Raw genomic sequence first — 23,655 nt, forward strand, 5'->3', positions numbered from 1 at the left:
GAGGGACAACCCCCTGCCGTGCACGAATTTCGTGCACCGGGCTTCTAGTATATATATATATATGAATAAAGGATTTCACATTTCTTTCTAATATTTACAGTTTTTATTTATTTTTCTTGCCTTATTATAAAAGTTAGGGCCTGCATTCTTTGGTAAATAGAAGTTGTGATGGAAGCCATCCCAAACTAACAGGAAAGTATTTAACATATCACTATTGAGTATGATGTTGGCTTTAGATTTCTTTTTATAGATAATCTTTATCATACTGATGTTTCTTTCTATGCCTAATTAGCTGAAAGGTGTTTTTTTTTATCATAAATGGCTATTAAAGTTTATCAATAGTTTTTTCCCACTTCTATTGAGATGATCTTATGGTTTTCTTCTTCATTCTGCTGATATGGTGAATTACAATAATTGATTTTCAAATGTTAACCAATGTTGTAGTCCTGAAATATCTGTTACTTGGTCCTGATGTGTAATTCTTTGCATATATCACTAGATTCTATTTGGTAATAATTATATGTAAATTATACCAAGGAAAAAAGGAGAGGGAAAGGGAAATGGAGGGAAAGAGAGATGCATGGGCATGAAAAGATGAGGATAAAAGAATTACCAAGAAAAAAGAAAATCATGACGGCAGAGTAGAATTATTTAATAGAAGTGTTAGTAATCCTCATTGAGACAATCTTGCAAAAGAACAAGAAACAAATTACCTTTTAATTAATCATTATAGGGGTGTAACAGCCAAATAATACAATATCAGAAAGAGAGAACCAAAAGAAAACAGGAAAATAAATTATCAAAAAGCAATTTAAGAAATTTTCTCAAAATTATGTATAGTCCTTACATTTCCACACTGAAGGAGCTCAGGACAATGCATGAACCAAGAAATAAAACTGAAAAGTTTCAGAATACTGGATGCCACAGAGGAAAACAAGCCAATTACAAAGAAAAAGGTATCAACATGGCTTCAGATTCTTCAACCATAACACCAGACCAATGCCTTCAAAATTATGAAGTAACATTATTTAAAAACAAGTATTTGTTACCCAGCCAAAGTATCAACCAAGAATATGTAAGAATAAAGAAATCTACAGACAAACAAGAGCTACCACAAATCAGCACCAGCCAGTGAGGCTCAGTTAGTTGAGCATTGGCCCATGCACCACTATGTCACTGGTTCAATTCCTGGTCAGGGCACATGCCCTGCTTGCAGGCTAGATTCCCAGTAGGAGGCATGTAGGAGGCAACCAATCGATGTTTTTCTCTCTCTCTTTCCCTCTTTCTCTCCCCCATCCTTCCCTTCTTCCTTCCCTCTCACTTCGTTCCTGTCTTTAAAAAAAAAAAAATCAATAAAAACATATTTTAAAAAGATCTAACACAAATCCTTTTTTCCCCCCCAGGAAATTTCTTAAGGACTTTATTCCATCAAAACGAGCACATAAAGCAAAATGGATAAAAGGTACTCATTTTTCCATTATAAATCTTATGTGATCAGTTGCATTTAACTTTAATGAAAACAAATCTAAAAAAAATAACCAAATACAATATATGAGACATGTTATTTTTGCAAGTCATAACAAAACATTTAGCTATATATATGAAATTATATTTTAAATCTGTTATTTTTTAAAGTAAGCATGTTACAGTAGATGGAAGAATCTCCTTTCAATTAGACAAAGTAAATTAAACATATCCAAATTCTACTAGTAATATTAACTTTTATAGCTTTATACTCTCTCATGAAGTATCTGCCCAAAGCAAAAGTTGAAAAAGTTGAAGAACTGACATAGACAAAAGAGCTTCATAAATGAAATGAAGGAAGAAAAATTTGCCTCTGTCAATTACATACAAAAGAAACAAAGACTTAGCACAGTCGTTTAGTAATAAAGTTTTTCTTGATTCTAACCATCCAAAGAGAAAGCTGACTATTCCAAAAAAAATAATGTTCTTTGTCAAAAGATTTCACCAAAGCATAAATACAACAGAAATAGGAGCAAGAGAGTGAGAGTGCAAAGGAGAGATGGAGAAAAAGAGAGCTGAAATCTGTACATGCCATAAAATTCAAAAAGAAGGAGAAAAATTTCCACATGACTTCAGGATATTGTCTTACTACCTTCTCCTTCTCATTTCAATTGAGATTTAATCACCACATTAATCTGTAACATTACTACTCACATGGTAGTTTTAATAAACATCATTCTCACCAATCAGAGAATTAACTGTTTAAAGAAGTATTAGAAGGAAGATTTCCCAACTTCTGGATAATTTTTAAAAACATAAATTAAAATATCTTAATATCCTTTTTTAAAAGATTTCATAGTATGCATATAATATTAGTAGGATTGTTTTTAGTGCACATGCTAAAATGCTGAGTGAAAACAGACAAGTTAATGAGAAAATACAACCCTTAGGAAGCTCACATCATTAAAGAGTCAGGAGTTACATAGGCATCCAAATAGCAGATTTAATTTTAAAATGTGCTTGATTCTGTAAAAAGTAAAAATAAAACATGATATTAAGAAGTATTCATTATTAAAGCAGAGATCCAAGGTCAAAAGCCAGAAACTGTACTTCTGACATAGCTGGAAATGCAGAGAGCAGACTCCTCTCTAATCAAGACAATGATGAAAAACCAAGCTCTCCAAGGCAGGCAGTGTAACTTCGGAAAGGAGTTAAGACACAAGAACAACAGAGACTTGGGGAATACCCAGAGAAGAAAGCTAAACCAGAAACATAACAAAAGCAGCACAGTCAGCAAGGAAGGGACCTGGGAGGAGCGATGCCATGAAAACCAGGAGAGAAGAGGCCTTCAAGAAAGAGCCAGCCAAGTCAGAGGCTAAATCAAGATCAAAGAGGATGAAGATAAATCAAAAACACAGCAGAAAGTGAATGGCCATATTGAATTGGTTAAGATTACCTATTTCCATCTCAACTGACGGGACTAAAAGTTTATCTTGGGGGGGAAGAGGAGAAGGGGTATAGACACTTGGGAGAAAACAGACTTTAGTTATCATTCTTGCTGTCTGTAGTCCAAGACCAATAAAAGAGAAATGTTCTGAATGATTTGTTTCTTCTTAAGGGCTACACTCACCAAACTGTGGAGCAGGCAAGATCCTAGCCGCCCGAATTGGGCCATTTCGAACAGAGAAGAGCTCCTGTGCTTCCCCACTGATCTGCAAGAGAAGACAAAAAAATTTCAGTAAATGAAAACAAGGTCAGGACATTAATATATGAAAATGAGATCTCCTAAATGTTATCATAACTTATTGTCTTATGTAACACACACACACACACACACACACACACACACACACACACTCATACACATTTATGGTTAATCATATACATTAAATATATCATAACTTAAGTTATCATTAATATTCCTAGAAAATTGTAAGAGCATGCACTTGATATGAATGGTAGAACATGTGGTCTGTCTGGAAGTCTATAATTTTTAATCTTTAATAAACTACTATAAATCAGCTCAGTTCCTGCACGACTGCTTTCCAAAGCAACTATGGTTTTTTGAAAAGCAGATCTTAAATGTTGTAGTAAATTTCAAAAATATGTTGTAAAAGAGAAAAAGCAAAATATATTGTAAAGAACCCTGAAGTGAAATGTCAGTGACCTAGTTACCAGTTATGGTTCTGCAACTAACTAGCTTTTAACCACCTTGAATAAATCATTTGACCTCCATAAACATCTTTTATATCCTTTTTTCTTTCCTGAACATATTTTTAATAAAAACTGTATATATTCAAGGAGTAAAACAGGATAATTCGATATACATATACACAGTAAAATGATTACTGCAGACAACTCCTTAGTTACCTTTACTGTGTGATAAGAGCACCTGAAATCTATTACTTAGCATTTTTCCAGGATGTAGTTCAGTATTGTTAACTATAGTCATCATGACTAAACATTAGATCTCTGGATTTACCAACACTGCATCCTTTGACTAACATCTTCCCATTTCCCCCACCTCCCATAAACCTATTCTTTTACATTTATAAACTGAGAAGGTAAAGGTGCTAAAAGACAAAGATACTTCTAATTTCAATATTCTATGAATAAAAAATTAATATGTAAACTTCATTAAATGTTACTGTTTTTGCTATACACATAACACCGTATGAATGACCATTTATTTTGAGTCATATCAGATTTATTCCTCAGATATAAAGAGTACAGCAATCTATTAAAACAAAGGTAAAAGGGATATGCTAATACATGTGTCAAGTGTAAAAAAACAACTGTTTTTCAAAATTAGTGGTTCAAGAAAAAAGTTTGCTGCTAATTGAAATATTGAGTAGATTAAATGTGAATTAGTTAAAAAAGGCTTTCCAGACTACTTTAAGTGGTAATGTAGTTCCTAATACATTTTCATTTTCTTCCCCAATACATTTTCATAATTGTCAAGTGTTTGATGGAATATGTAACGTCAAATAGGGAAAATGGCAAACATTATACAACTAGTTCTAAATACTCAAGAACTTTAAACAGATATAATAATGATAAACATTCAATAGAGGAAACATGCTGATGGTATTTTTTTTTTAAATAGGCCTGCCAGACAAGCAGTTTAAAATATCAACAGTGCATATATTATAAAATAAAAGGCTTATAACTCTTCCAATATTAAACTATAAATTTGTACAGCTGCCTTTTAAATTAACTACTTTTTTAGATCTTCATCTTCTATGAGAATTTAAGTGCAGCAACCTATAAATATTTTTTTCTTATAAATGTTAAATTATGGTAATGCCTAAAGAGCCATCATATTCATTTTGCTTATAAAACTTATTACAACTTATTTATTGACCACAATGACAAGTCCCTCTAATAGCACCTGGGATGCAGAGATATGAGGAATGCTTGGCTCTTCAGACCAACTATGCAACAATAGCACCACCTATCACCAATTAAACACAAAGGCTATAAACTCAGCATAGCAAACTATAAGAATTTTCCTCTCTACAAATTCCTTTGTGAACACTAATTTTGTAAATGAAAACCATGGTCATTACATACTGCAGCTCTTAAGTCTACATTTTATTATAGAATAAAATTTAAAATTTAGAAAAAGCCTTTAAAAGTCAATTTTGTTCAACACCCAAAGCAGTAATTACACATTCTCTGAAATCTGGATATCACAATCTCTTTCATTTTAAGCACACTTTGACTGAAAGGTATATCACTAATGTAATCCAATTATATTATAGATGCATTATTGGCTCCTTCCAACAAATGACAAGTCATTTACTTTTTGAAAATAAAGTGTCTGCTGGGCAATGGATAAATAATATTCTTCTTCAATGCATATACTGTTTCTATTAACAAGGAAATAAAAAATAAAAGTTGCTTTGAAATTATAGTTAGAGTAATGAAAACCACTTCTCACTATTATAAATAAGATTTGTACCTATAACAAATCATTGTATTCCAACACAAAATCTACTCTATACTATTATTTTCATATGCCACAAGTCTAGCACTTAACTTTTGGTTCTATTAAATGAAGCCCTGAAGTTTAAAAAAATTAATCATTTTTAACTGAGCTGCTGTACTAAATTACACTAAACAATAAAGAATAAAACAAACCTGTCTTGGCATACTCACTATATAATAGCCGTTTGTTATCACTAGATTAATACACAAGAGCTTACTTTGATATAGAAAAACATTTTGAAATCTGAACACACAATGTTTTTCAGAGTAATGGCTTTCAAAACAAACCTAAATGCTAGCTTCCACTCTAAACCCCTCTTTGAATGTACAGAAACAGGTAGAGAAAAAAACACATTAGGACTGATTATAAAATGCTTCCTCACATTCATTACCCATCCTTTATTGCCACTAAGTTAAGCTCCTAGAAGCTTTGTTTAATTATAAAGTAAGGAAGAGGGGAAGAAACATTGTCACTATTTATAGGTATCTGTGAATATGTTAAAGTCAAGATTGTTACAAGCATAATGCTAAAGTGTCCTAAGGGAGTCACAAATGTCAAATTTCCCAGAGAACTCTTCAGTATGCACAAATTCTATATTGTACTATTTCAGGACAGAGACAGCGCTAACAAAGCTAACAAACAGATAAGATGGGCACATTTTAGAAAGGACACAGAGAGGATGGATATGTCCTTACAGGCACCATTTTAGCTGCCGTCTTCAATTGCCTCTAATGTTTTATACAGTATGTTCACTGGTAATTTTGCTCTCAAATAAATAAGTGTCAAAACTGATTACATTTATTAAAGGCTTTCAAAGTGATTTTTAGGTTTCTTAAAGAGAGCTCATTGAAGATGGCAAAGAATCTCTGAGATGAGGATTTTATAGATCCTGAATAGAATTACCAGGAGCTGTAAATTCACTTTTAAACCAACAATAATAATAAATCCAAGGGTAGAACTACAAGGAAGGAGTGTGTACCAAGCAATGTTCCACCTTCCTGGCAACTGCGGTTACTTGGGAAAAGGAGGAAACCTCTCCAATAGCTCCTCATGGGTCTCTGCCTTTGTTCTTACTGGCATTTTAATTTCTGATGACAGACTTTTGTTGTTTGGAGCATAAACCGGACGTACCAGTTTGGAGGCACAATAAGGAGAACAAAGAATGATTTGTTCACACTGTAGGGAAAAAAAATCTTTTCCAACCATAGAAAATAGCTTTCGCATGGTGAAAATATGCAAATTACATACCAAACCAAAAAAGATGGGGGGAAAGTACAAGTTTAGAATCTCACAATTCAATCTAAGGCAAAAGGAAATTATAACAGCCGAGACAATAATACATACAGAGAAAAGGCTATAAAAGTTGTGGGAGAGCTTTATAAGTGCTTTTAGAGGATGCTAAAAGCAGATAAAGGTCATCTAGCCCTCAGAACCAAAGTTGTTTCTGAAAACCTGTTGACTTTTCAAACATATATGACTACAAAATAGAAAATTCAAAAAAAATCAAGGACAATAACAATTAATGCTTTATAATGACAGAATTAGGACAAGAGTACATATTTACACCCTCCACTACCCTTTAGACACTGGTCAAATGGGGAATTGTGGGCTACAATTGATTCTTTTTAGCAAACTTTATTAAAAGATAACAGACATGGGGGGTGGAAACAGGAGGAGAGAAGGGCTTTTTACTATAATAATCCAGACAGAGAATTTTGTGGTTTCAAGGAAATGTCCCACTGAACGCAAATTCAAATACCAACAAAATTATTTCAGGTTAAAACGGGGGGGGGGGGGGGGGGAGATAACAGACAATAGCCCAGCCGCAGCCGCTCCGTGGTTGAGCATCGATCTACGAACCAGGTCAGGGCACATGCCCAGCTTGCGGACTCGATCCCCAATGTGGGACATGCAGGAGGCAGCCAATCTGACACCCTCTCCCTTTCTCTCTGAAATCAACTTTAAAAAAAATTTTTTTTAAATAAGGGTTCTGCCTGCTCCACATCTTCTCCAACAGGTAGTGTCAACCATTCTGAAGGGTGGGAGTCACAACTGTGGTTTTAATTTGCAGTTTCTCCATGACTAAGAAGATTGCTTTTAATTCTTATTGGAATTTAGTTACACTACTTCATAAATGACTGACTATTAAAGTCTCTTGCCCAATACAGTTGCCTGATTCTAAAAAAAATTATGGATTTAAATGGTTGCGCATGATGAAAAAAAATGTATAAATCAGTCTCTGGAAAAGCAATGCTGCCTCAAACTAACTGTAGAAACAGTCTTTGTTATAGTAGCCCTCCATTAGGGCAAGTGATGTAAAACGTTTGTCCTAACGGACTCTTGATTTCCAGAGATTTGTATGATAAACTGTACAGAATATGAATGAGATTCAAGAACTCATTACAGCAGTTCTAGAAAAAGGTAAAGCTTTTCATACTTAATCAAATTCCTATTTAATTCCAAACCCAGTCATGAGAAATCTTTCCACCCAACGAAGGAACAAATGGTTGGCGTATACCAAAATGTCATCCCTTGAAGAAAAAAACATATTGATTTGTAAAAATTCATACAAATATTCAAAGAAAATTCAGTCACTGCTAAAAAGAGGAAACATACAAATATCACTGTGTTTCCCCTATAACTCAAGCAGTTCAAACACAAAGCATAATGTTTATTAGTTCCTTTTCTTCATAGACACTTTAACAAGCTTTATTCTTTAAAAGAAAAAAATTTATAGCAGGTATTGATTTACCTATTTTTCAAAATGGCTACATCTGATGTAGCAAATCATTTCTAGGCTGGAAATATGAATTAAAACACTAAGCCACCAGACATGAAAGACAATAGAAAAAGAATTCCTCATGTGTATCTTAAGCACATCCTGACTTTCAGTCAAAAATATTTTTCATGTCACTCTGGCCGGTGTAGCTAAGTTGGTTTGAGCATCGTAAGGTGGACCAAAAAGGTTGCAGGTTCAATTCCCTGTCAGGGCACATATCTAGGTTGTGGGGGAGGGAACGCATCAATGTTTCACTCTCTCTCTCCCTTCCTCTCTCTCTAAAATCAATAAACATATCCTCGGGTTCTCTAGACAAGTAATGGTTCTGGTTCCACCTAAGAAGTCTAAAGGAGTAAAAGGAGTCAACAGGGAGGACCCCTGGAAGTTTTTTTATTTCTCCCCGCCCCCCGCCCAAAAAATAATGACCTATGGCAACAATGCCAAATATGTACAACATGCCAGATCATCAGTTACAAATATCACACAGCAACAACATCAATGGTTCTAACAGTTTATAAATTTGACTTGTGTTTATTAACTATACAAAGTTGCTAACTTTGAGTTTGACTTTTAAAATAGGGGTGATGACATTTCTATCTAACAAGGTAGCTGTGTTAAAGTGTGTATTTAAAATATGTAACACATAGTTGGCACTCAGAAAAAACAGTTAAATCAAGAAGATGCTTGTTGAATGAATGAACTGATAAGTAAATGATTGAGTCTGTATTGCCCTGATTATTTCATCTCAATGGTATTTAGTATAATTTGTCATTGCCCCATTGTTTTCAAAGCATGTTAATATTTAATGCCTGGAAATTTGTTAATACCATATCAGAAAACACACTTTGTTTTAACTCATCCTCGAACCTACTGATATGTTCCTTCCTATGCTTTACCGCTCTTGAGGAAAGGACTACTACTGGACGGTAAACAGCACCTCATCTGGACAATAGTTTTTATCACACTTATCTTCACACTCCAGCCTCAAGACCAAGGCAGTCTCTCTACCCTCTCTCTTTTTTTCTTTTTTTAAATATATATTTTATTGATTTTTTTAAGAGAGGAAGGGAGAGGGACAGAGAGTTAGAAACATCGATGAGAGAGAAACATCGATCAGCTGCCTCCTGCACACCCCCTACTGGGGATGTGCCCGCAACCAAGGTACATGCCCTTGACCAGAATCGAACCTGGGACCCTTCAGTCCGCAGGCTGACGCTCTATCCACTGAGCCAAACCAGTCAGGGCTCTCTACCCTCTCTTACAAATATCCCACGCTCATTGCAACCTTCATGTGTTAATATAATGTTTTTACCTGCAACAGGTTTTCTTAAGAACAGTGATGTAAAAACAGCCCACTTAAATAGACAAATGTAGAGTTATCAATCTTTTCTAATTGTTTTACATGTACTAATCATACAAACACAACTGAAAAGAACTTCCTTAAAAAGATCATCATTTAGCCCTGGCCAGTTTCTCAGTGGTTAGAGTGCCTCTCACATTGATGTCTTTCTTTTTTTTTCTCTCTCCCCCTCTCTGAAATTAATAAATTTAAGGAAAAAGATCATCTTTATTAGTTTTAAAGTAGCACCAAATAAAATTTTTTCATTAAAGAGAAAAATGTCAACTGCAGACTTTAGTTATTAATAATGTATCAATAATGATTCAATTTTACAAATGTACCTCACTAGTATAAGATGTTAATAGGGAAAAATGGGCAAGGAAGGGTAAATGAAAATTCTCTGAATTTTCCACTCAATTTTTATGTAAAAATAACTGTTTTAAAAATAATATATACAGGTGGGGCAAAAGTAAGTTTACAGATGTGAGTATGCAAAAGAGTTTATTCTTTTTTATTATTTATTAATTATTGTATTATTTTCCTTACGAACTATAAATCTACTTTTGCCCCATGCTCCATGTAAAATTTTTTAACATTCCCTGATACCGCTGCCCCCCAAAATAGGGATAAAGGGTAAAAATATATGGAAGGGGGGGAATGAATAGACAATGAGGCCTTATACTAAGGAATACAGTTCCTAAAGCAAAAGGACCTCACTTAGCCTACCAGTATTTAAATATACAAGTATATAGTTATCACTCTGCTGTTTCACATGTACTAATCATACAAACAACACAAATGAACTAACGAAGTTCCTTAAAAAGACTTTTTCATTACTTTGTTTTAACTTAAAAAATCACAAGAATAATTTTCTTAATTGGGGAGAAGAGATAAAAGTAAAAAAGAGAGATAAGGGAAGGGGTGGGGATATCATCTTATACTTACGTATTAAGTTACTAAGCAACAAAAAGACCTCACCTATCTACGTGAGTGGCAATCATAACTACAAAGCACTCTCTAATAAGAGCTGATAGTCTCTCTCTAAAGTCACCCTGTGAGCCAATTCAGTGATATATTTTCAGTTTAGACATAAATAAACAAAGAAAAATATTTCAAAAAATTGGCCAGAGAAGCATCAGAATCTCCTATTTATACACTGTATTCAAAACCATTTTTAAACTTGGGCCTTTTTTTTTTTCAATAGAGGAAAGTCTCGCTGCCAGGGGGTTATTTTCCATATTACAGCTCTGCTCCAACAATTTCAAAAACTTAAGATAGCACAGTTTGAGGAAAGTATTCCTAACAGTAAAAAGTAATTCTTTTGAAAGCTCCCAAAGTTATTGAGAAACAAGGGGACAGGGTTTTTGTTTTATTTTTGCCTACCTAACCACAAATGATCAGGTTAGAGTGTCAATATCTCTATAACCTGCTCTGTATGCTGTCAAGGGAAAAAAGGGGGCAAACCACAAAAACCACTTAAAATGCATGCTTGTTAGGGCTAACAACTTATACAACAGATATTTGCTAACCACATAAAGCAGACAGCAACTGAGTGTATATTTTGGTCTTGACACTAAGTTCAAAATACAAAACTTGAGGCAAGAAGGAAGTGAGTTTCAAGAACAATATGAAAAGCACAGAGCACAAATAATGAATGGAACTGTAACCGCAATTTCATACTCCCAAATTTCTGCACACAGAGAGGAGTATTTTAAGTCGACTTTAACCTTTCCCCTTCAGCCTGATTTTTTAAAAGAAGATCAAAGAAAAACAGTTTAAACTCACACGGTCCTCCAGTTATGCAACACAGATTTAGACATTACACTTCAAAACACCAGCCATTACTTCAGCACCACCAATCCAAATACCATTCCGAGCTTTGAAGCAGCCCTAATGGTATCTTCCATTTGCAAGTAACACTTCTGTAGTCAAAAGATCTTACTCAGGGTAGATGTTAATGCAAAACCACTCAGACTACACAGACACACACGCCTGGAGGCAGACTGGAAGGTGTTCAGAAGTCAATGTAACACCATTACAGAGAGTGTCAGCCTAGCAGCTGTCATAAACACTTCATAATCACTCTGAGACACAAACTGGATTCCCTTTAACTTGTTATTTTATTTTGTGCCGAATGTGTCCAGTTGAAAAGAGAAAGAGAGAAAACAGGGCTACACATAAGCCAATACTGGCTTATAGCCTTCTTGCACTTTTAGAAGACTGAGTTTGTCACATATTATTGGGATTCTAAATCTATCCTATGATCCACTGATTGAAGATAGTTTTGCAATAGATATCTAACCAAGGAGGAATTGATGATATAAAATAGATGTACTAACTTGTAAGATTGACAAGATGATTAAAAATTAAAAAGACTGACGACAACCATTGTGGCAGGTAGAGGAGCAAATAGAACTAGTATCTGATATTGCAGACAGAAGGGTATAATGCTACAATCTCTTTGGAAAAATCTAGACAATTTCTAATAAAGTTAAATATATGCCTAACCTACAGCCCAGCAATTCTACTCCTAGATACTTACTCAAAAATACAGTAGATATATCTAATATTATGTTCATATGAGCTTTATTCACTGTAACCGAGAGCCGGAAACACAAATGCCCATTAAAAGAACAGCTAAACAGCCCTAATCGGATTGACTCAGTAGTAGACAGAGCCCACAGACTGGGGCACATATCTAGGTTTCAGGCTGGATCCCAGCCCTGGTCAGGGCTTGTGCAGGAGGCAACCAATTGATGTGTCTCTCTCACATCGATATTGTTCTCTGTGTGTCTCTCCCCCTCCCTAGCACTCTGTCTAAAAATCAGTGGGAAAATATCCCCAGATGAGGATTTGAAAACAAAAAAAAAAGAATAGCTAAACAAAATGTGATATATTCATTCAGTAAAACAAAACACAGTAATAAAAATAAAAATACAAACTACCACAACATGTAACAACATAGATAAATGTAAAAATTACAATGAGGACCAGCCAGCATGGCTCAGTGGTTGAGTGTGCACCTATGAACCAGGAGGTCACAGTTCAATTCTCTGTCAGAGCATATGCTCGGGTTGCGGGCTCATCTCCAGTGTGGGGCGTGCAGGAGGCAGCCGATCAATTATTCTCTCTCGTCATTGATGTTTCTCTCTCTCTCTCCTTCTTCCTTCCTCTCTGAAAACAATAAAATTTATTTTTTTTAAATTACAATAAGAAAAAAGGATACACAAATGAATACATAATGTGTATTCCACTATTTCCGTGAGGTTCAATACAGACAAAATTAATCTATGGTCAGAATAGTGATTACCTGACCTAAAAGTAGGGGGAATACTGATTGGGGAACTTTCTGAGTAAGAATATTTTTCATTTATTTATATGCTAGAAGCCCGGTGCACGAAATTCGTGCACGGCGGGGGGTTGTCCCTCAGCCCAGCCTGTACCCTCTCCAATCTGGGACTCCTGGAGGGATGTCCGACTGCCCATTTAGGCCCGATCCTGGTGGGATCGGGCCTAAACGGGCAGTCGGACATCCCTCTCATAATCCAGGACTGCTGGCTCCCAACTGCTTGCCTGCCTGCCTTCCTGATTGCCCCTAACCGCTTCTGCCTGCCAGCCTGATCACCCCCTAACCACTCCGCTGCCAGCCTGGTTCATGCTTAACTGCTCCCCTGCCAGCCTGTTTGCCCCCAACTTCCCTCCTCTGCCAGCCTGGTCACCCCTAACTGCCCTCTCCTACAGGGTTGATCACCTCCAACTGCCCTCCCTTGCAAGCCTGGTCCCTCTCAACTGCCCTCCCTTGCAGGCCTGGTTCCTCACAACTGCCCTCCCTTGCAGGCCGGGTGCCTCCCAACTGTCCTCTCCTGCTGGCCATCTTGTAGTGGCCATCTTGTGTCCACATGGGGGCAGGATCTTTGACCACATGGGGGCAGCTATATTGTGTGTTGCAGTGATGATCAATCTGTATATTACTCTTTTATTAGATAGGATAGAGGCCTGGTGCACAGGTGGGGGCCAGCTGGTTTGCCCTGAAGGGTGTCACAGATAAGGGTGGGGGTTCCCTTGGGGCGTGGGGCGGCCTGAGGGAGGGGCCTGTGGTGGTTTGCAGGCCGGCCACGCCCCCTGGCAACCCAAGGGGAGGCCCTGGTATCTGGAATTTATTTTCCTTCTACAATTGAAACTTTGTAGCCTGGGGCGGCAGCCATTTCTGGGGCGGCAGCCATTTCTGTGGCAGTTAATTCACCTTCTACAATTGAAACTTTGTAGCCTTAAGCGGGTGAGCCCGGCCAGGGTGTGTGGAAAGCTTTGCTTCCCCTGTTGCCGCCGGCAACCCTGACCTGCTCTCTCAAGCTCCATTCTGCCGCCATTTTTTTTAATTTGTTTACCTTCTATAATTGAAACTTTGTAGCTTGAGTGGAGGCTTAGGCCTGCAACGGCTATGGAAAGCTTGGCTTGCTCTGTTACCTGGGAAACCTTGCTCTCTGTGGCTGTAGCCATCTTGGATTGGGGTTAATTTGCATACTCGCCCTGATTGGCTGGTGGGCGTGGCTTGGTTGGTGGGCATGGCTTATGTAGCGGGGTGATGGTTAATTTGCATATTACCATTTTATTAGAGAGTATGTGTACACCTTGCATAATACTTACGTAAACATACACACACACACAGTTATCAAACTATAGACTTGAAATTTGTATATTTTATGGCATGTTATAACAATTTTTAAAAAGCTATCTCATAAATAAACTATGATGAATCAGACAGTGGAATATTATTCAGCACTAAAAAGAAATGAGCTACCAAGCCATGAAAAGACATGGGAGAAACTTAATTGCATATTACTAGTGAAAGAAGTCAATCTGTATGATCTCAACCACATATATGACATATTGTAAAGGCAAAACTGTATAGACAGTAAAAAGATGAGTGTCTGCCAGAAATTGGGGGGAGGAAGTACAAAGAATTTTTGGAGCAGTGAATGGGCAGAACACAGAGGGTATCTAGGGCAGTGAGACTCTACGATACCATAATGGTGGATACATGTCATTAAACATTTGTCAAAATGCATAGAAAGCACAACATCAAAAGTGAACCTAAAGTAACCCATGGACTTTGAGTGATAATGCGTCAGTGTAGGTTCATCAACCAAATCAAATATACCACTTCGGTGTGGAATGTTGACAGTAGGGAGGCTGTGTGTTTGTGGAGGCAGGAGATATACATGGGAACACTCTGTACTTCCCGTACAATTTTGTTATGAGTCTAAAACTGTTCTTAAAAAATAAATTCTGCCCTGACCGGATTGGCTCAGTGGATAGAGCGTCAGCCTGCGGACTGAAGGATCCCAGGTTCGATTCTGGTCAAGGGCATGTACCTTGGTTGTGGTGCAAGAGGCAGCTGATCTATGTTTCTCTCTCATCGATGTTTCTAACTCTCTGTCCCTCTCCCTTCCTCTCTGTAAAAACTCAATAAAATATATTATAAATAAATAAATTCTATTTTTTTAAACAGTATCTACCAAAGAAGTTGAGCTGGTTAAATATAAGTTTTTAATTTTTTTCATCTATAAAATGGGAATACCATTAACTAGTAAAAATGACAGAATAGCCGAAACCTGTTTGGCTCAGTGGATAGAGCGTCGGCCTGCGGACTGAAGGGTCCCAGGTTCGATTCCGGTCAAGGGCATGTACCTTGGTTGTGGCACATCCCCAGTAGGGAGTGTACAGGAGGCAGCTGATCGATGTTTCTCTCTCATCGACGTTTCTAACTCTCTCTCCCTCTCCCTTCCTCTCTGTAAGAAATCAATAAAATATATTTTTTTAAAAAAATGACAGAATAAACAATAGGTATAAAATGTGCCTAAAATAATGCATGGTATATTTTGATTATTTAAATTATAGATATTATTTATATTATTATGAAACTTCACTAGGCAGCACAAGTGTCAAAATTTCCCCAGGCATCCCATCACTCCTCAAAGCTCTACAGCAATCTATTCATACCTCCCTCCTAACATTAATCTCATAGGCTATGGTATCTCAACCTCAGCACTACTGACTTTTGGGCTGGAAAATTCTTTCTTGAGAGAGGTTGTCCTGTAACATTGTAAGATGCTTAATAGCATCTCTGTCTTTTACCCACTAGATGCCAGTAGCAACCCCAAATTGTTGACAACAAAATATATCTGCAGACATAGCCAGATGTCCCTGGGGGCAAAATCACTTCCATTTGAGAAGCACTGACACAAGACTGCAATTATGTAGTGACATTTTGCACAAGCAGGATATAATCTCCTTAAGGTCTTAAGTTACAATTGTATCTCCTAACACTTGGCATAAAACCTAAAGTTTCAGTGTTGCTGAGTGGAAAAATTATGGTGCTATTAATTACTGAAAACAGAGATTTTAGGAAAGGATAGATTGCAAATGGGATGGAATGACAGCAAACAACAAGAGATTACAAAGCTTAGTATGGATCTTTCTGAAATTGAGTCTCCAGCACACTTAGATGAAAATATCCAGCAAAAGGTTGAAATCCTAAAACAAATGTATTAAAGATATAAGCACATTTACACACATATGTAATATACACAAACAAACATATGCATATACAATGTAGCTGGCACAAGAGATACATCAGACAATGTAGTTATAGCACAAGAGATACAAAGACCATTAAGACATGATCACACATCTCCCCTAAACTCCCAGCCTTTAAAACCCTCAAACCAAAGGACCCAGTACCTTCCCCTTCCCCCTCTCTTCTTGATTGCATCTCCTAAACTCTAAGGGTCCCCACAAGACTTGCAACCAGGATTGCAAAGGGCAGTGGCAGCTCATCCAGGGCTAACCCCCAAACCTGTCCCCAAGTTGCCCTTTTCTGACGCTCCAGTGAGCTGACAGCAGCTCCGCTTTGGTTCACTTCTCGCCCATGTTTCTAAAGAGCCAAAGTAGCCCCGCCTACTCTCCTGTTGCTTCTATCCTAGGCCCTTCCTTGCTTCACTGTCTTCCGCTTTAATAAATGCTCTCAAAAAAAATGGGGGGGGGGGGGGGGCCGCATCATCACAGTTCTAGGGAGGCTTACAAAGAATTCTCCCAGGTGCTCATATAAAAATCAAGATTCCCAGAAAGTACTGGAACACATAGGCAAAGTGAATCAAAAATTAGGAAGTCAGAAAATTTTCATTTAATTCACTTGGTCCTATGTCCAAAGTTTAAACATTAAAATGAATATGAGCACAATTTAGAAAACAGTAATACTAGTTGAATTTCTTTTAAAAGTCTCCAGAAAACTAATGTTTTCTGTTATCTCACTCTTCTCAGAAAAATGAGACAACTGATTACTCACAATAAACTGTTTCCTGGTTTTAATATTGTACTAAAGAGTTTACATAAGATGTCACCTTTGGGAAAACTGTGGGGAGGGTACACAGGACTCTAAATAATATTCTGTAACTCCCCATGAGTCTATAATTATTTCTAAATAAAAATATTTTAAGTCAATTAAAAAATAAGCCAAAGAAAAAAACAAAAACAGACACAGCAAAATCTACCTGTACACATATGGCCTTACTGCAATGAAATAGGGGGGAGGGCCGGGAATGATAGTGTCGTTGCTATTGTTGTTTTCAGGAAATGGTGCTGAATAAGTTAGGTATCATTTTTTATTAATATTTTAACTTTAAAAAAAAAGCCTTGACTGCTATCTCATACCATGCATACAAAAAATTATTTCAAATGGATCATAAAGCTAAAATTAATAACAACAACCTTCTAACAGAAAACACAGGAGAATATCTTCATGTCCTTAGGACAAAAAAAAAATACACAAAGCATTAACAATACGTAAAACACTTAAAATCTGAACCTGATTTCTTTCATCAAAAGTCATTAGGAAGGTAAAAATATAAGCATGCCTATAAAGGAGACTATTAAGACAAATGATAAAATCAGAAAAATGGTCTGTGGATTACATAATAGTATTATATCAAATTTAAATGTCCTGGTTTTGATAATAATGTTATGTGCTTATGTTTAGTAAATATATACTGAATTATTTATGGAAAAGGCGGACATGATTTCAACAACTTGTAAGTGGTTCAGAAAAAAATCTGCACAAATGAAAAAAAAAATCTGCACAAAGTGAGACAATGATAAAGCAAATGAAGCAAAATCTCCATAATTCTAAGTCTGGCTAATAGGTAACAGGAGTTCCTTATACTAGTAATAAAATTTTCAGATGGTTTGAAATTACTATGAAATAAAAACTCCACCATGAGATACAAACACATACCCACCGGAATGATTAAAATTTAAGACACAATCCCAAAAGAGTGAGAACGTGGAGAAAATGAAACTTTCATACATATTGGTCAACCACTTTGGAAAACTCTTTGGCAATAACCTACTACAGTGAAACATACACCACAGTATGACACAACAAATCCACTCCTTGGTCTATCTCTGGAGAAATGGGTATATATGTCCACCAAGAAACATACAAGAATGTTCACAACAGCTTTATTCAGATTACTCAAAAACTGGAAACAATAGATATTTTCTATTAGTTGTATAATGGATTTTTCAAAATGCCTTATATTCATGATAAAATACAACACAGCAAAAATAAGAACACATTACTACTACACGCAATAACATGAAAGAATCTCATAGCCATACTGCTAAGAGAAAGAAGCCAGACCCAAAAGAATACAGACTGTATTATCTACAACCATATTTTCTTAATGAAGTTCAAGACTAGAAAAAACTAATCTCTGATGACAGAAGTCAGAGCAGTGATTACTGGAGGCACCAAGAGGACAGTATCTACAGGGAAGTGGCATGAGGGACTCTTCTGAGTTGCTAGAAACATTCTGTATCTCAATTTGAGTGGTGTATAGAAGGTTACATAGAGTTATACAAATTCAATCTGTATCCTTAAGATCTGTGAACTTACACAATATATTCAATATATTTCATAACAAAAGAAAAAACTGCCTCCCCCAGATTAAACTGCCTCCCTCAGCTTATGTCCAAAGAATATTTGTTTTAGAGCAGAAAAACATCAAAAATATTTCATACAAGAAAGATTCCACTTTACAATGATAAATATCAAACTCATTTAAAGCAGACTGCCTATACTAAATCAACAAAAGTCATACAATGCCACTATTAAAACATAATTGAAGGTTAGGGGAATATAAAGTAAGATTAAACTTCAGATGCAAGACTTCTCTAAAGTGACAGCTTAAGAAACAAACTCTAGAAAAAAGTATTTTCCTCCACAAAAATGGGTGGATTCCAGAAGTTATTTCAATATTATTTTTCATTTCTGCCTTTATGCACTTCATGACACTCCATGTTCTTCCACTGCAGATGACTAAAGAATCATCCATTAAGTCTATTTTCAGTAATAAGAAGCTGGACCAAACAAAATAAAGCCCTATTCTCAACAAAGGTCATTTTTTCACTGGGGTTCATATTCAAACTTTTTCAGTTTGCCAGTTACCCAAATCACTGATTGCTCCCAAAAGAAACCCATAAAAATGGTTTTCTGGTTAGCAATCTTAACATGGCAAGGTCGACTGGCACCCAACTTTTATAAATAATAGACTAATTGGTATTTACCTCAAATATGCCTTTGCATGTTTTCTCTAAAGCTTTTAGTGTAAAAGTTACATTAAAAGCTTTAGGGTAAATGTTTCAAGTGTTGAAACAGCTTCACTTCTCTTAGCTCAATGTGTTAGCGACACCTAGTGTTACATCCTTGATATAAATTCAAAGTTCCAAGAAAACACTCCAAATGTTAACTTATTGAATCTATAATACAGTTCCTACAATGCAACTGTTTTCTTCTAGGTGACATAATAAATACATTTTCAAGTTTTTTAAATATATTAATCATTTCCATGGATGATGAGAAAACTAAGTACACAGTTTAAACACAGCAAAAATACATATTAAAATATCATAACTTTTACAAGGTACTATCTTGGGTTTCTTGTCCGTCAAATTTTTTAAATGAGAATATTTTATTACTTATGATACAGTGCAATTTTTGCCTTATTGAATTGTTTTGATACAACTTCATTTTACTTATTGATTAGTAACTCACAAATACAAAGGGATATAAAATTACTGTTTTAAAGTATACAATGACTCAACTGCCTTATATAATTTTAACATAAGTCTAGTAATCAAATTCTATTTCTTCTAAAACTATGGTCACCTTACGTACCAGATAGCACTAGTCCCAGGTCAAGACTTACAAACGTCTTTGACTCTTCTCTTCTGAATGTTTTACTAGTTACGATAATAACAAACTGAGTTAAGGCTCTCAACATCTCACATTTAGATAATGTTGGAACTGACTCCTAAGTGGCTTTATAATCTTTTCTTTCTCTTTATGCTTTATTCATCCTGTTGCCACTGCAAAATCTATCTTTATTAAATATGGATTTGGGAATGTATCTCTGTTACTCAAAGATTTTTAATGAGTTCATACTGACTGAAAGATTAATATCCAACCCCTCAACCTGCACTTCAAATTTCCTCCTTGCAATTTTTACATCTCACTCCATGTCCATGGAGAGAGGACAACCACTAAAATGCATGCTGATGATCATAGAGATGTTATTTGTATTAAATGAAATAATACATGACGGCACAATGTCTAAAACATACTCATTGTCATAAACAACTCCTCCTACAACTGGATCCCCTGTTGATAGTGCTTGTCAAACCATGTTATAAAGGCTCAAATATTTTTATTTATTTCCACTCTGACACAAACAGATACTTCTGTAAACTACAAACACATGTTTGGATGCTGTGCAACTGGCAAATTACTATAGGTTTCAAAAAGCTTATGCTCATATTCTGTACTTACCTTGTTGCATACAGTAACAGACATTGCACTAACCAATTAAAGCTAAACTCATTATCTTTCCACCCAAATCTGCTCCTTATCATATCTTTCCTATTTTTCACAAGAGCCATCGCTGTTTCTCCCTGTTCAAAGTCTTCCAAGTGGTTTCTACAATTCAATCTTTTAATGGTAAAAAAAAAAAAAAAAAAAAAAGGTACAAAAAATTCCTAAAAGATATTCAAATGGCCAACAAATACATGAAAAAGTGCTCAACCTTATTAGTCATCAGAGAAATACTAACTAAAATTACAAGGTATCACCCATCAAAATGGCTAAAATTAAACAGATGAGCAACTGACTTTGGATATTGAGCAACTCACACATTGCTGGGGGAAATGTAAAATGCTACAAATGCTTTGAGAAAAGGTTTGGAAGTTTGTTATAAAACTAATCACTTTGCTACCCTATGAAGCAGCAGTTTCACCTGTAGGTCTTTATCTAAGAGAAATGAACATCCATGTTTTACAAAAAGACTTGAAGAAAAATCTTCACAGCAGCTTTGTTCATAATAGACAAAAGCTATCAAAAGCCCAGCTACCCTTCATTAAGAGAAGATGGAAACTATGGCATATGGATATCCTGGAATACAACGGCAATCAAAGGAAACAAGCAACATGCGTGCATCTCTCAAACACTTTGCTGAAAGAAGCCTTACACAAGAGTACATACTGTATAATAGTACAGGAAGTTCTAAACCAGGAGAATCTAATGTATATTAGAAAATACTGAGAAGAGTGATTGCTTCTGGATGGGGTGGAAGAAAACTAATTGAGAATAGGCATGAGGGAAATTTCTTGAGTAGTAATCATGTCCTGTATCTTGAAGAGATTGGGGTTATTTAGGTGTATGCACTTGTCAATATTTACATATTGAGATTTGAATATTTGTGAATGAATTTTATCTAACAAAAACTAAGCAAATATTGAACTCCAGTTAATAATATACACACAAAAGTACTTAAGGGGAAGTATGCTGATGTTTGGAATTTACTCTGAAATGTGTCGAATAAAATGGATGGATAAACAGAAAATTTACAAAATCACTGCCAGATTGTAGGTCTCCTTAAAATACAGCAGAGTAAAATTTTAATGGTACAATCTTAGTAGAGGGTATACATGCTTTCACTACAAAACTGTTTCAACTTTGCTCTATATTGAAAATTTTTAGTCCTTACAATGGTTGACAGAGCTCTATCTAGCCCACTACAACCTCTCAGACATCACCTCCTAGCATTCATAACCTTGCCCACCCAACTCTATATAAATTGCCTCCTTGCTGTTCTTGAATATAGAAAACACAATCCGAGAGAGAAGAAATCAATTTTGAAAAAAGAGAAAGAAAACATAATACTACCACAGAGTACTGGCTTTGAATGTTCCTCTCTCAGATACCCATAGGATGTCTCTTCCACACTTCTGCTCAAAAGATCCCTGAGAGAGGTTTTCCCAGACCACCCTGAATAATATGGCACCACCAACCACCCACCATAACACTTACCACCTTCTAGCATGGTACATGCTTGTTTATCATCTAGACTGCTCTCCAACCCACCTACCTAGAATGGCAAGTCCATAAAAAGGATGATTTTGTATACTCATTTTTCCCAGCACCTTGATCAGGCTCTGGCATGTAAAAGGCAATAAATCTTTGCTACATGAATGAATGAATAAATGAACAAGGTGAGTATGAATGGCATGGCTTTACAAGAATGCAATTTGACAATTCTATGAAGAACATTAGTATTTCTACATTTATTGAGCTCTCCAAATTACATGATAATAAAGATATTTATATCAATATTCTTTAAGCGCTTCCAGGTAGACCCTGCGCGTGGCTCCCAGTGACCGGGGTTCCACAGACTAATTAGCCAAAATTATTAACACAAAGGGAAAGAGAGGCACCCGCTATATGTTCTCTAAGCCTTTTAGAAAACATGGCGTTGTTTCTTTGGCCACATACATGCAAATCTACATACAAAAAAGTGGTATTGTGGACATCAAGGGAATGGCACTGTTCAAAAAGGAACGCCCCACAAATGTTACCATGACAAAACTGAAAGAGTCTACAATGTCACCCAGCATGCAGTGGGCATTATTGTGAAAAAGCAAGTTAAGGGCAAAATTCTTGCCAAGAGAATTAATGTACATATTGAGCATATTAAGCCTCTAAGAGCCAAGATAGCTTCCTGAAACGTGTGAAGGAAAATGATCAGAAAAAGAAGGAAGCCAAAGAGAAAGGTACCTGGGTTCAAGTGAAGGGTGATCCTACTCCACCCAGAGAAGCACACTTTGTGAGAACCAATGGGAAGGAGCCTGAGCTGCTGGAACCCATTCCCTATGAATTCATGGCATGATAAGTGGGAAAAAATAAACAAGAATTCTGTGCTGATAAAAAGAAGAAAAAGAAGAAAACAACTAAAAATCTAAATCAGTGTCCAACTACAGAGAAAAGAACACTTTAACTCAGAACCTCTGACTTTACTGTTTGCTATTCCCTCTTACCCTGGGCTAAATCTTAACTTCGGTGCCACTTCCTTATTATAATATTTTACTATTTTCTTCACATTACAATTTAAGTTGCATATAATCTATTTTTATTTAAATTCTTCTTTCCTACTAGCTGTATTAAAGACTGTGTCTATTTTGCTCAAAATACACATTTTATCCCAGACCTGTTGAATAAATGAACACTAATTAAGTCCTCATAGTTCACAGCACCAAGTCAACCTATGTGTAAAACTAGGAGAAAAAAAATCAAAAATATAAGTATGTTACTTTCAAATATCTGAAACACATACTAAGATAACAATAATAGAAATAAAGATGATAAGAAAGGAAGAATACAGAAATGCTGTTCTTTTCACATGAATCCCATAAAAGTATTTGGTTTTCAGTCCAGGTAAATGTATAACTTTTTTTTTTTTAATTAAAGATTTTAAAGAGTCTATACTACATTACCAAAAGAAGCAATAACATTGTTAGACATAGATGCAAATAGAGCCTGTTTATCCAGAACATCAGCATAACAAATAATCATTTCTTATATTACACTAGAGGCCCGGTGCACAAAATTCGTGCATGGGGGGGTCCCCTCAGCCCAGCCTACACCCTCTCCAATCCTGGACCCCTTGGGGGATGTCCCTCTCCCAATCCTGGACC

The 23,655-nt window shown here is 36.0% G+C and overlaps 1 protein-coding gene and 1 pseudogene across 12 annotated transcripts in view; one reads left to right on the forward strand and one right to left on the reverse strand.

Annotated features, from left to right (window-relative positions):
- The window catches only part of BCAS3 (BCAS3 microtubule associated cell migration factor), a 479,435-nt gene that overhangs the window by 429,220 nt on the left and 26,560 nt on the right, over positions 1-23,655 (reverse strand). For all 11 annotated transcript variants that reach the window (XM_079796989.1, XM_079796987.1, XM_079796983.1 and 8 more), the window contains exon 6: positions 3,095-3,176. In XM_079796989.1, the coding sequence (XP_079653115.1) occupies positions 3,095-3,176 (82 nt within the window). The remainder of the gene's footprint in view (positions 1-3,094; positions 3,177-23,655) is intronic.
- On the forward strand, positions 20,945-22,940 carry LOC307115355 (large ribosomal subunit protein eL21-like; annotated as a pseudogene). Its single transcript has 2 exons — positions 20,945-21,158; positions 22,365-22,940. The product of its transcript is annotated as a large ribosomal subunit protein eL21-like (transcript).

Source organism: Cnephaeus nilssonii, assembly GCF_951640355.1.
Source record: "Cnephaeus nilssonii genome assembly, chromosome: 19".
NCBI lineage: Eukaryota > Metazoa > Chordata > Mammalia > Chiroptera > Vespertilionidae > Cnephaeus > Cnephaeus nilssonii.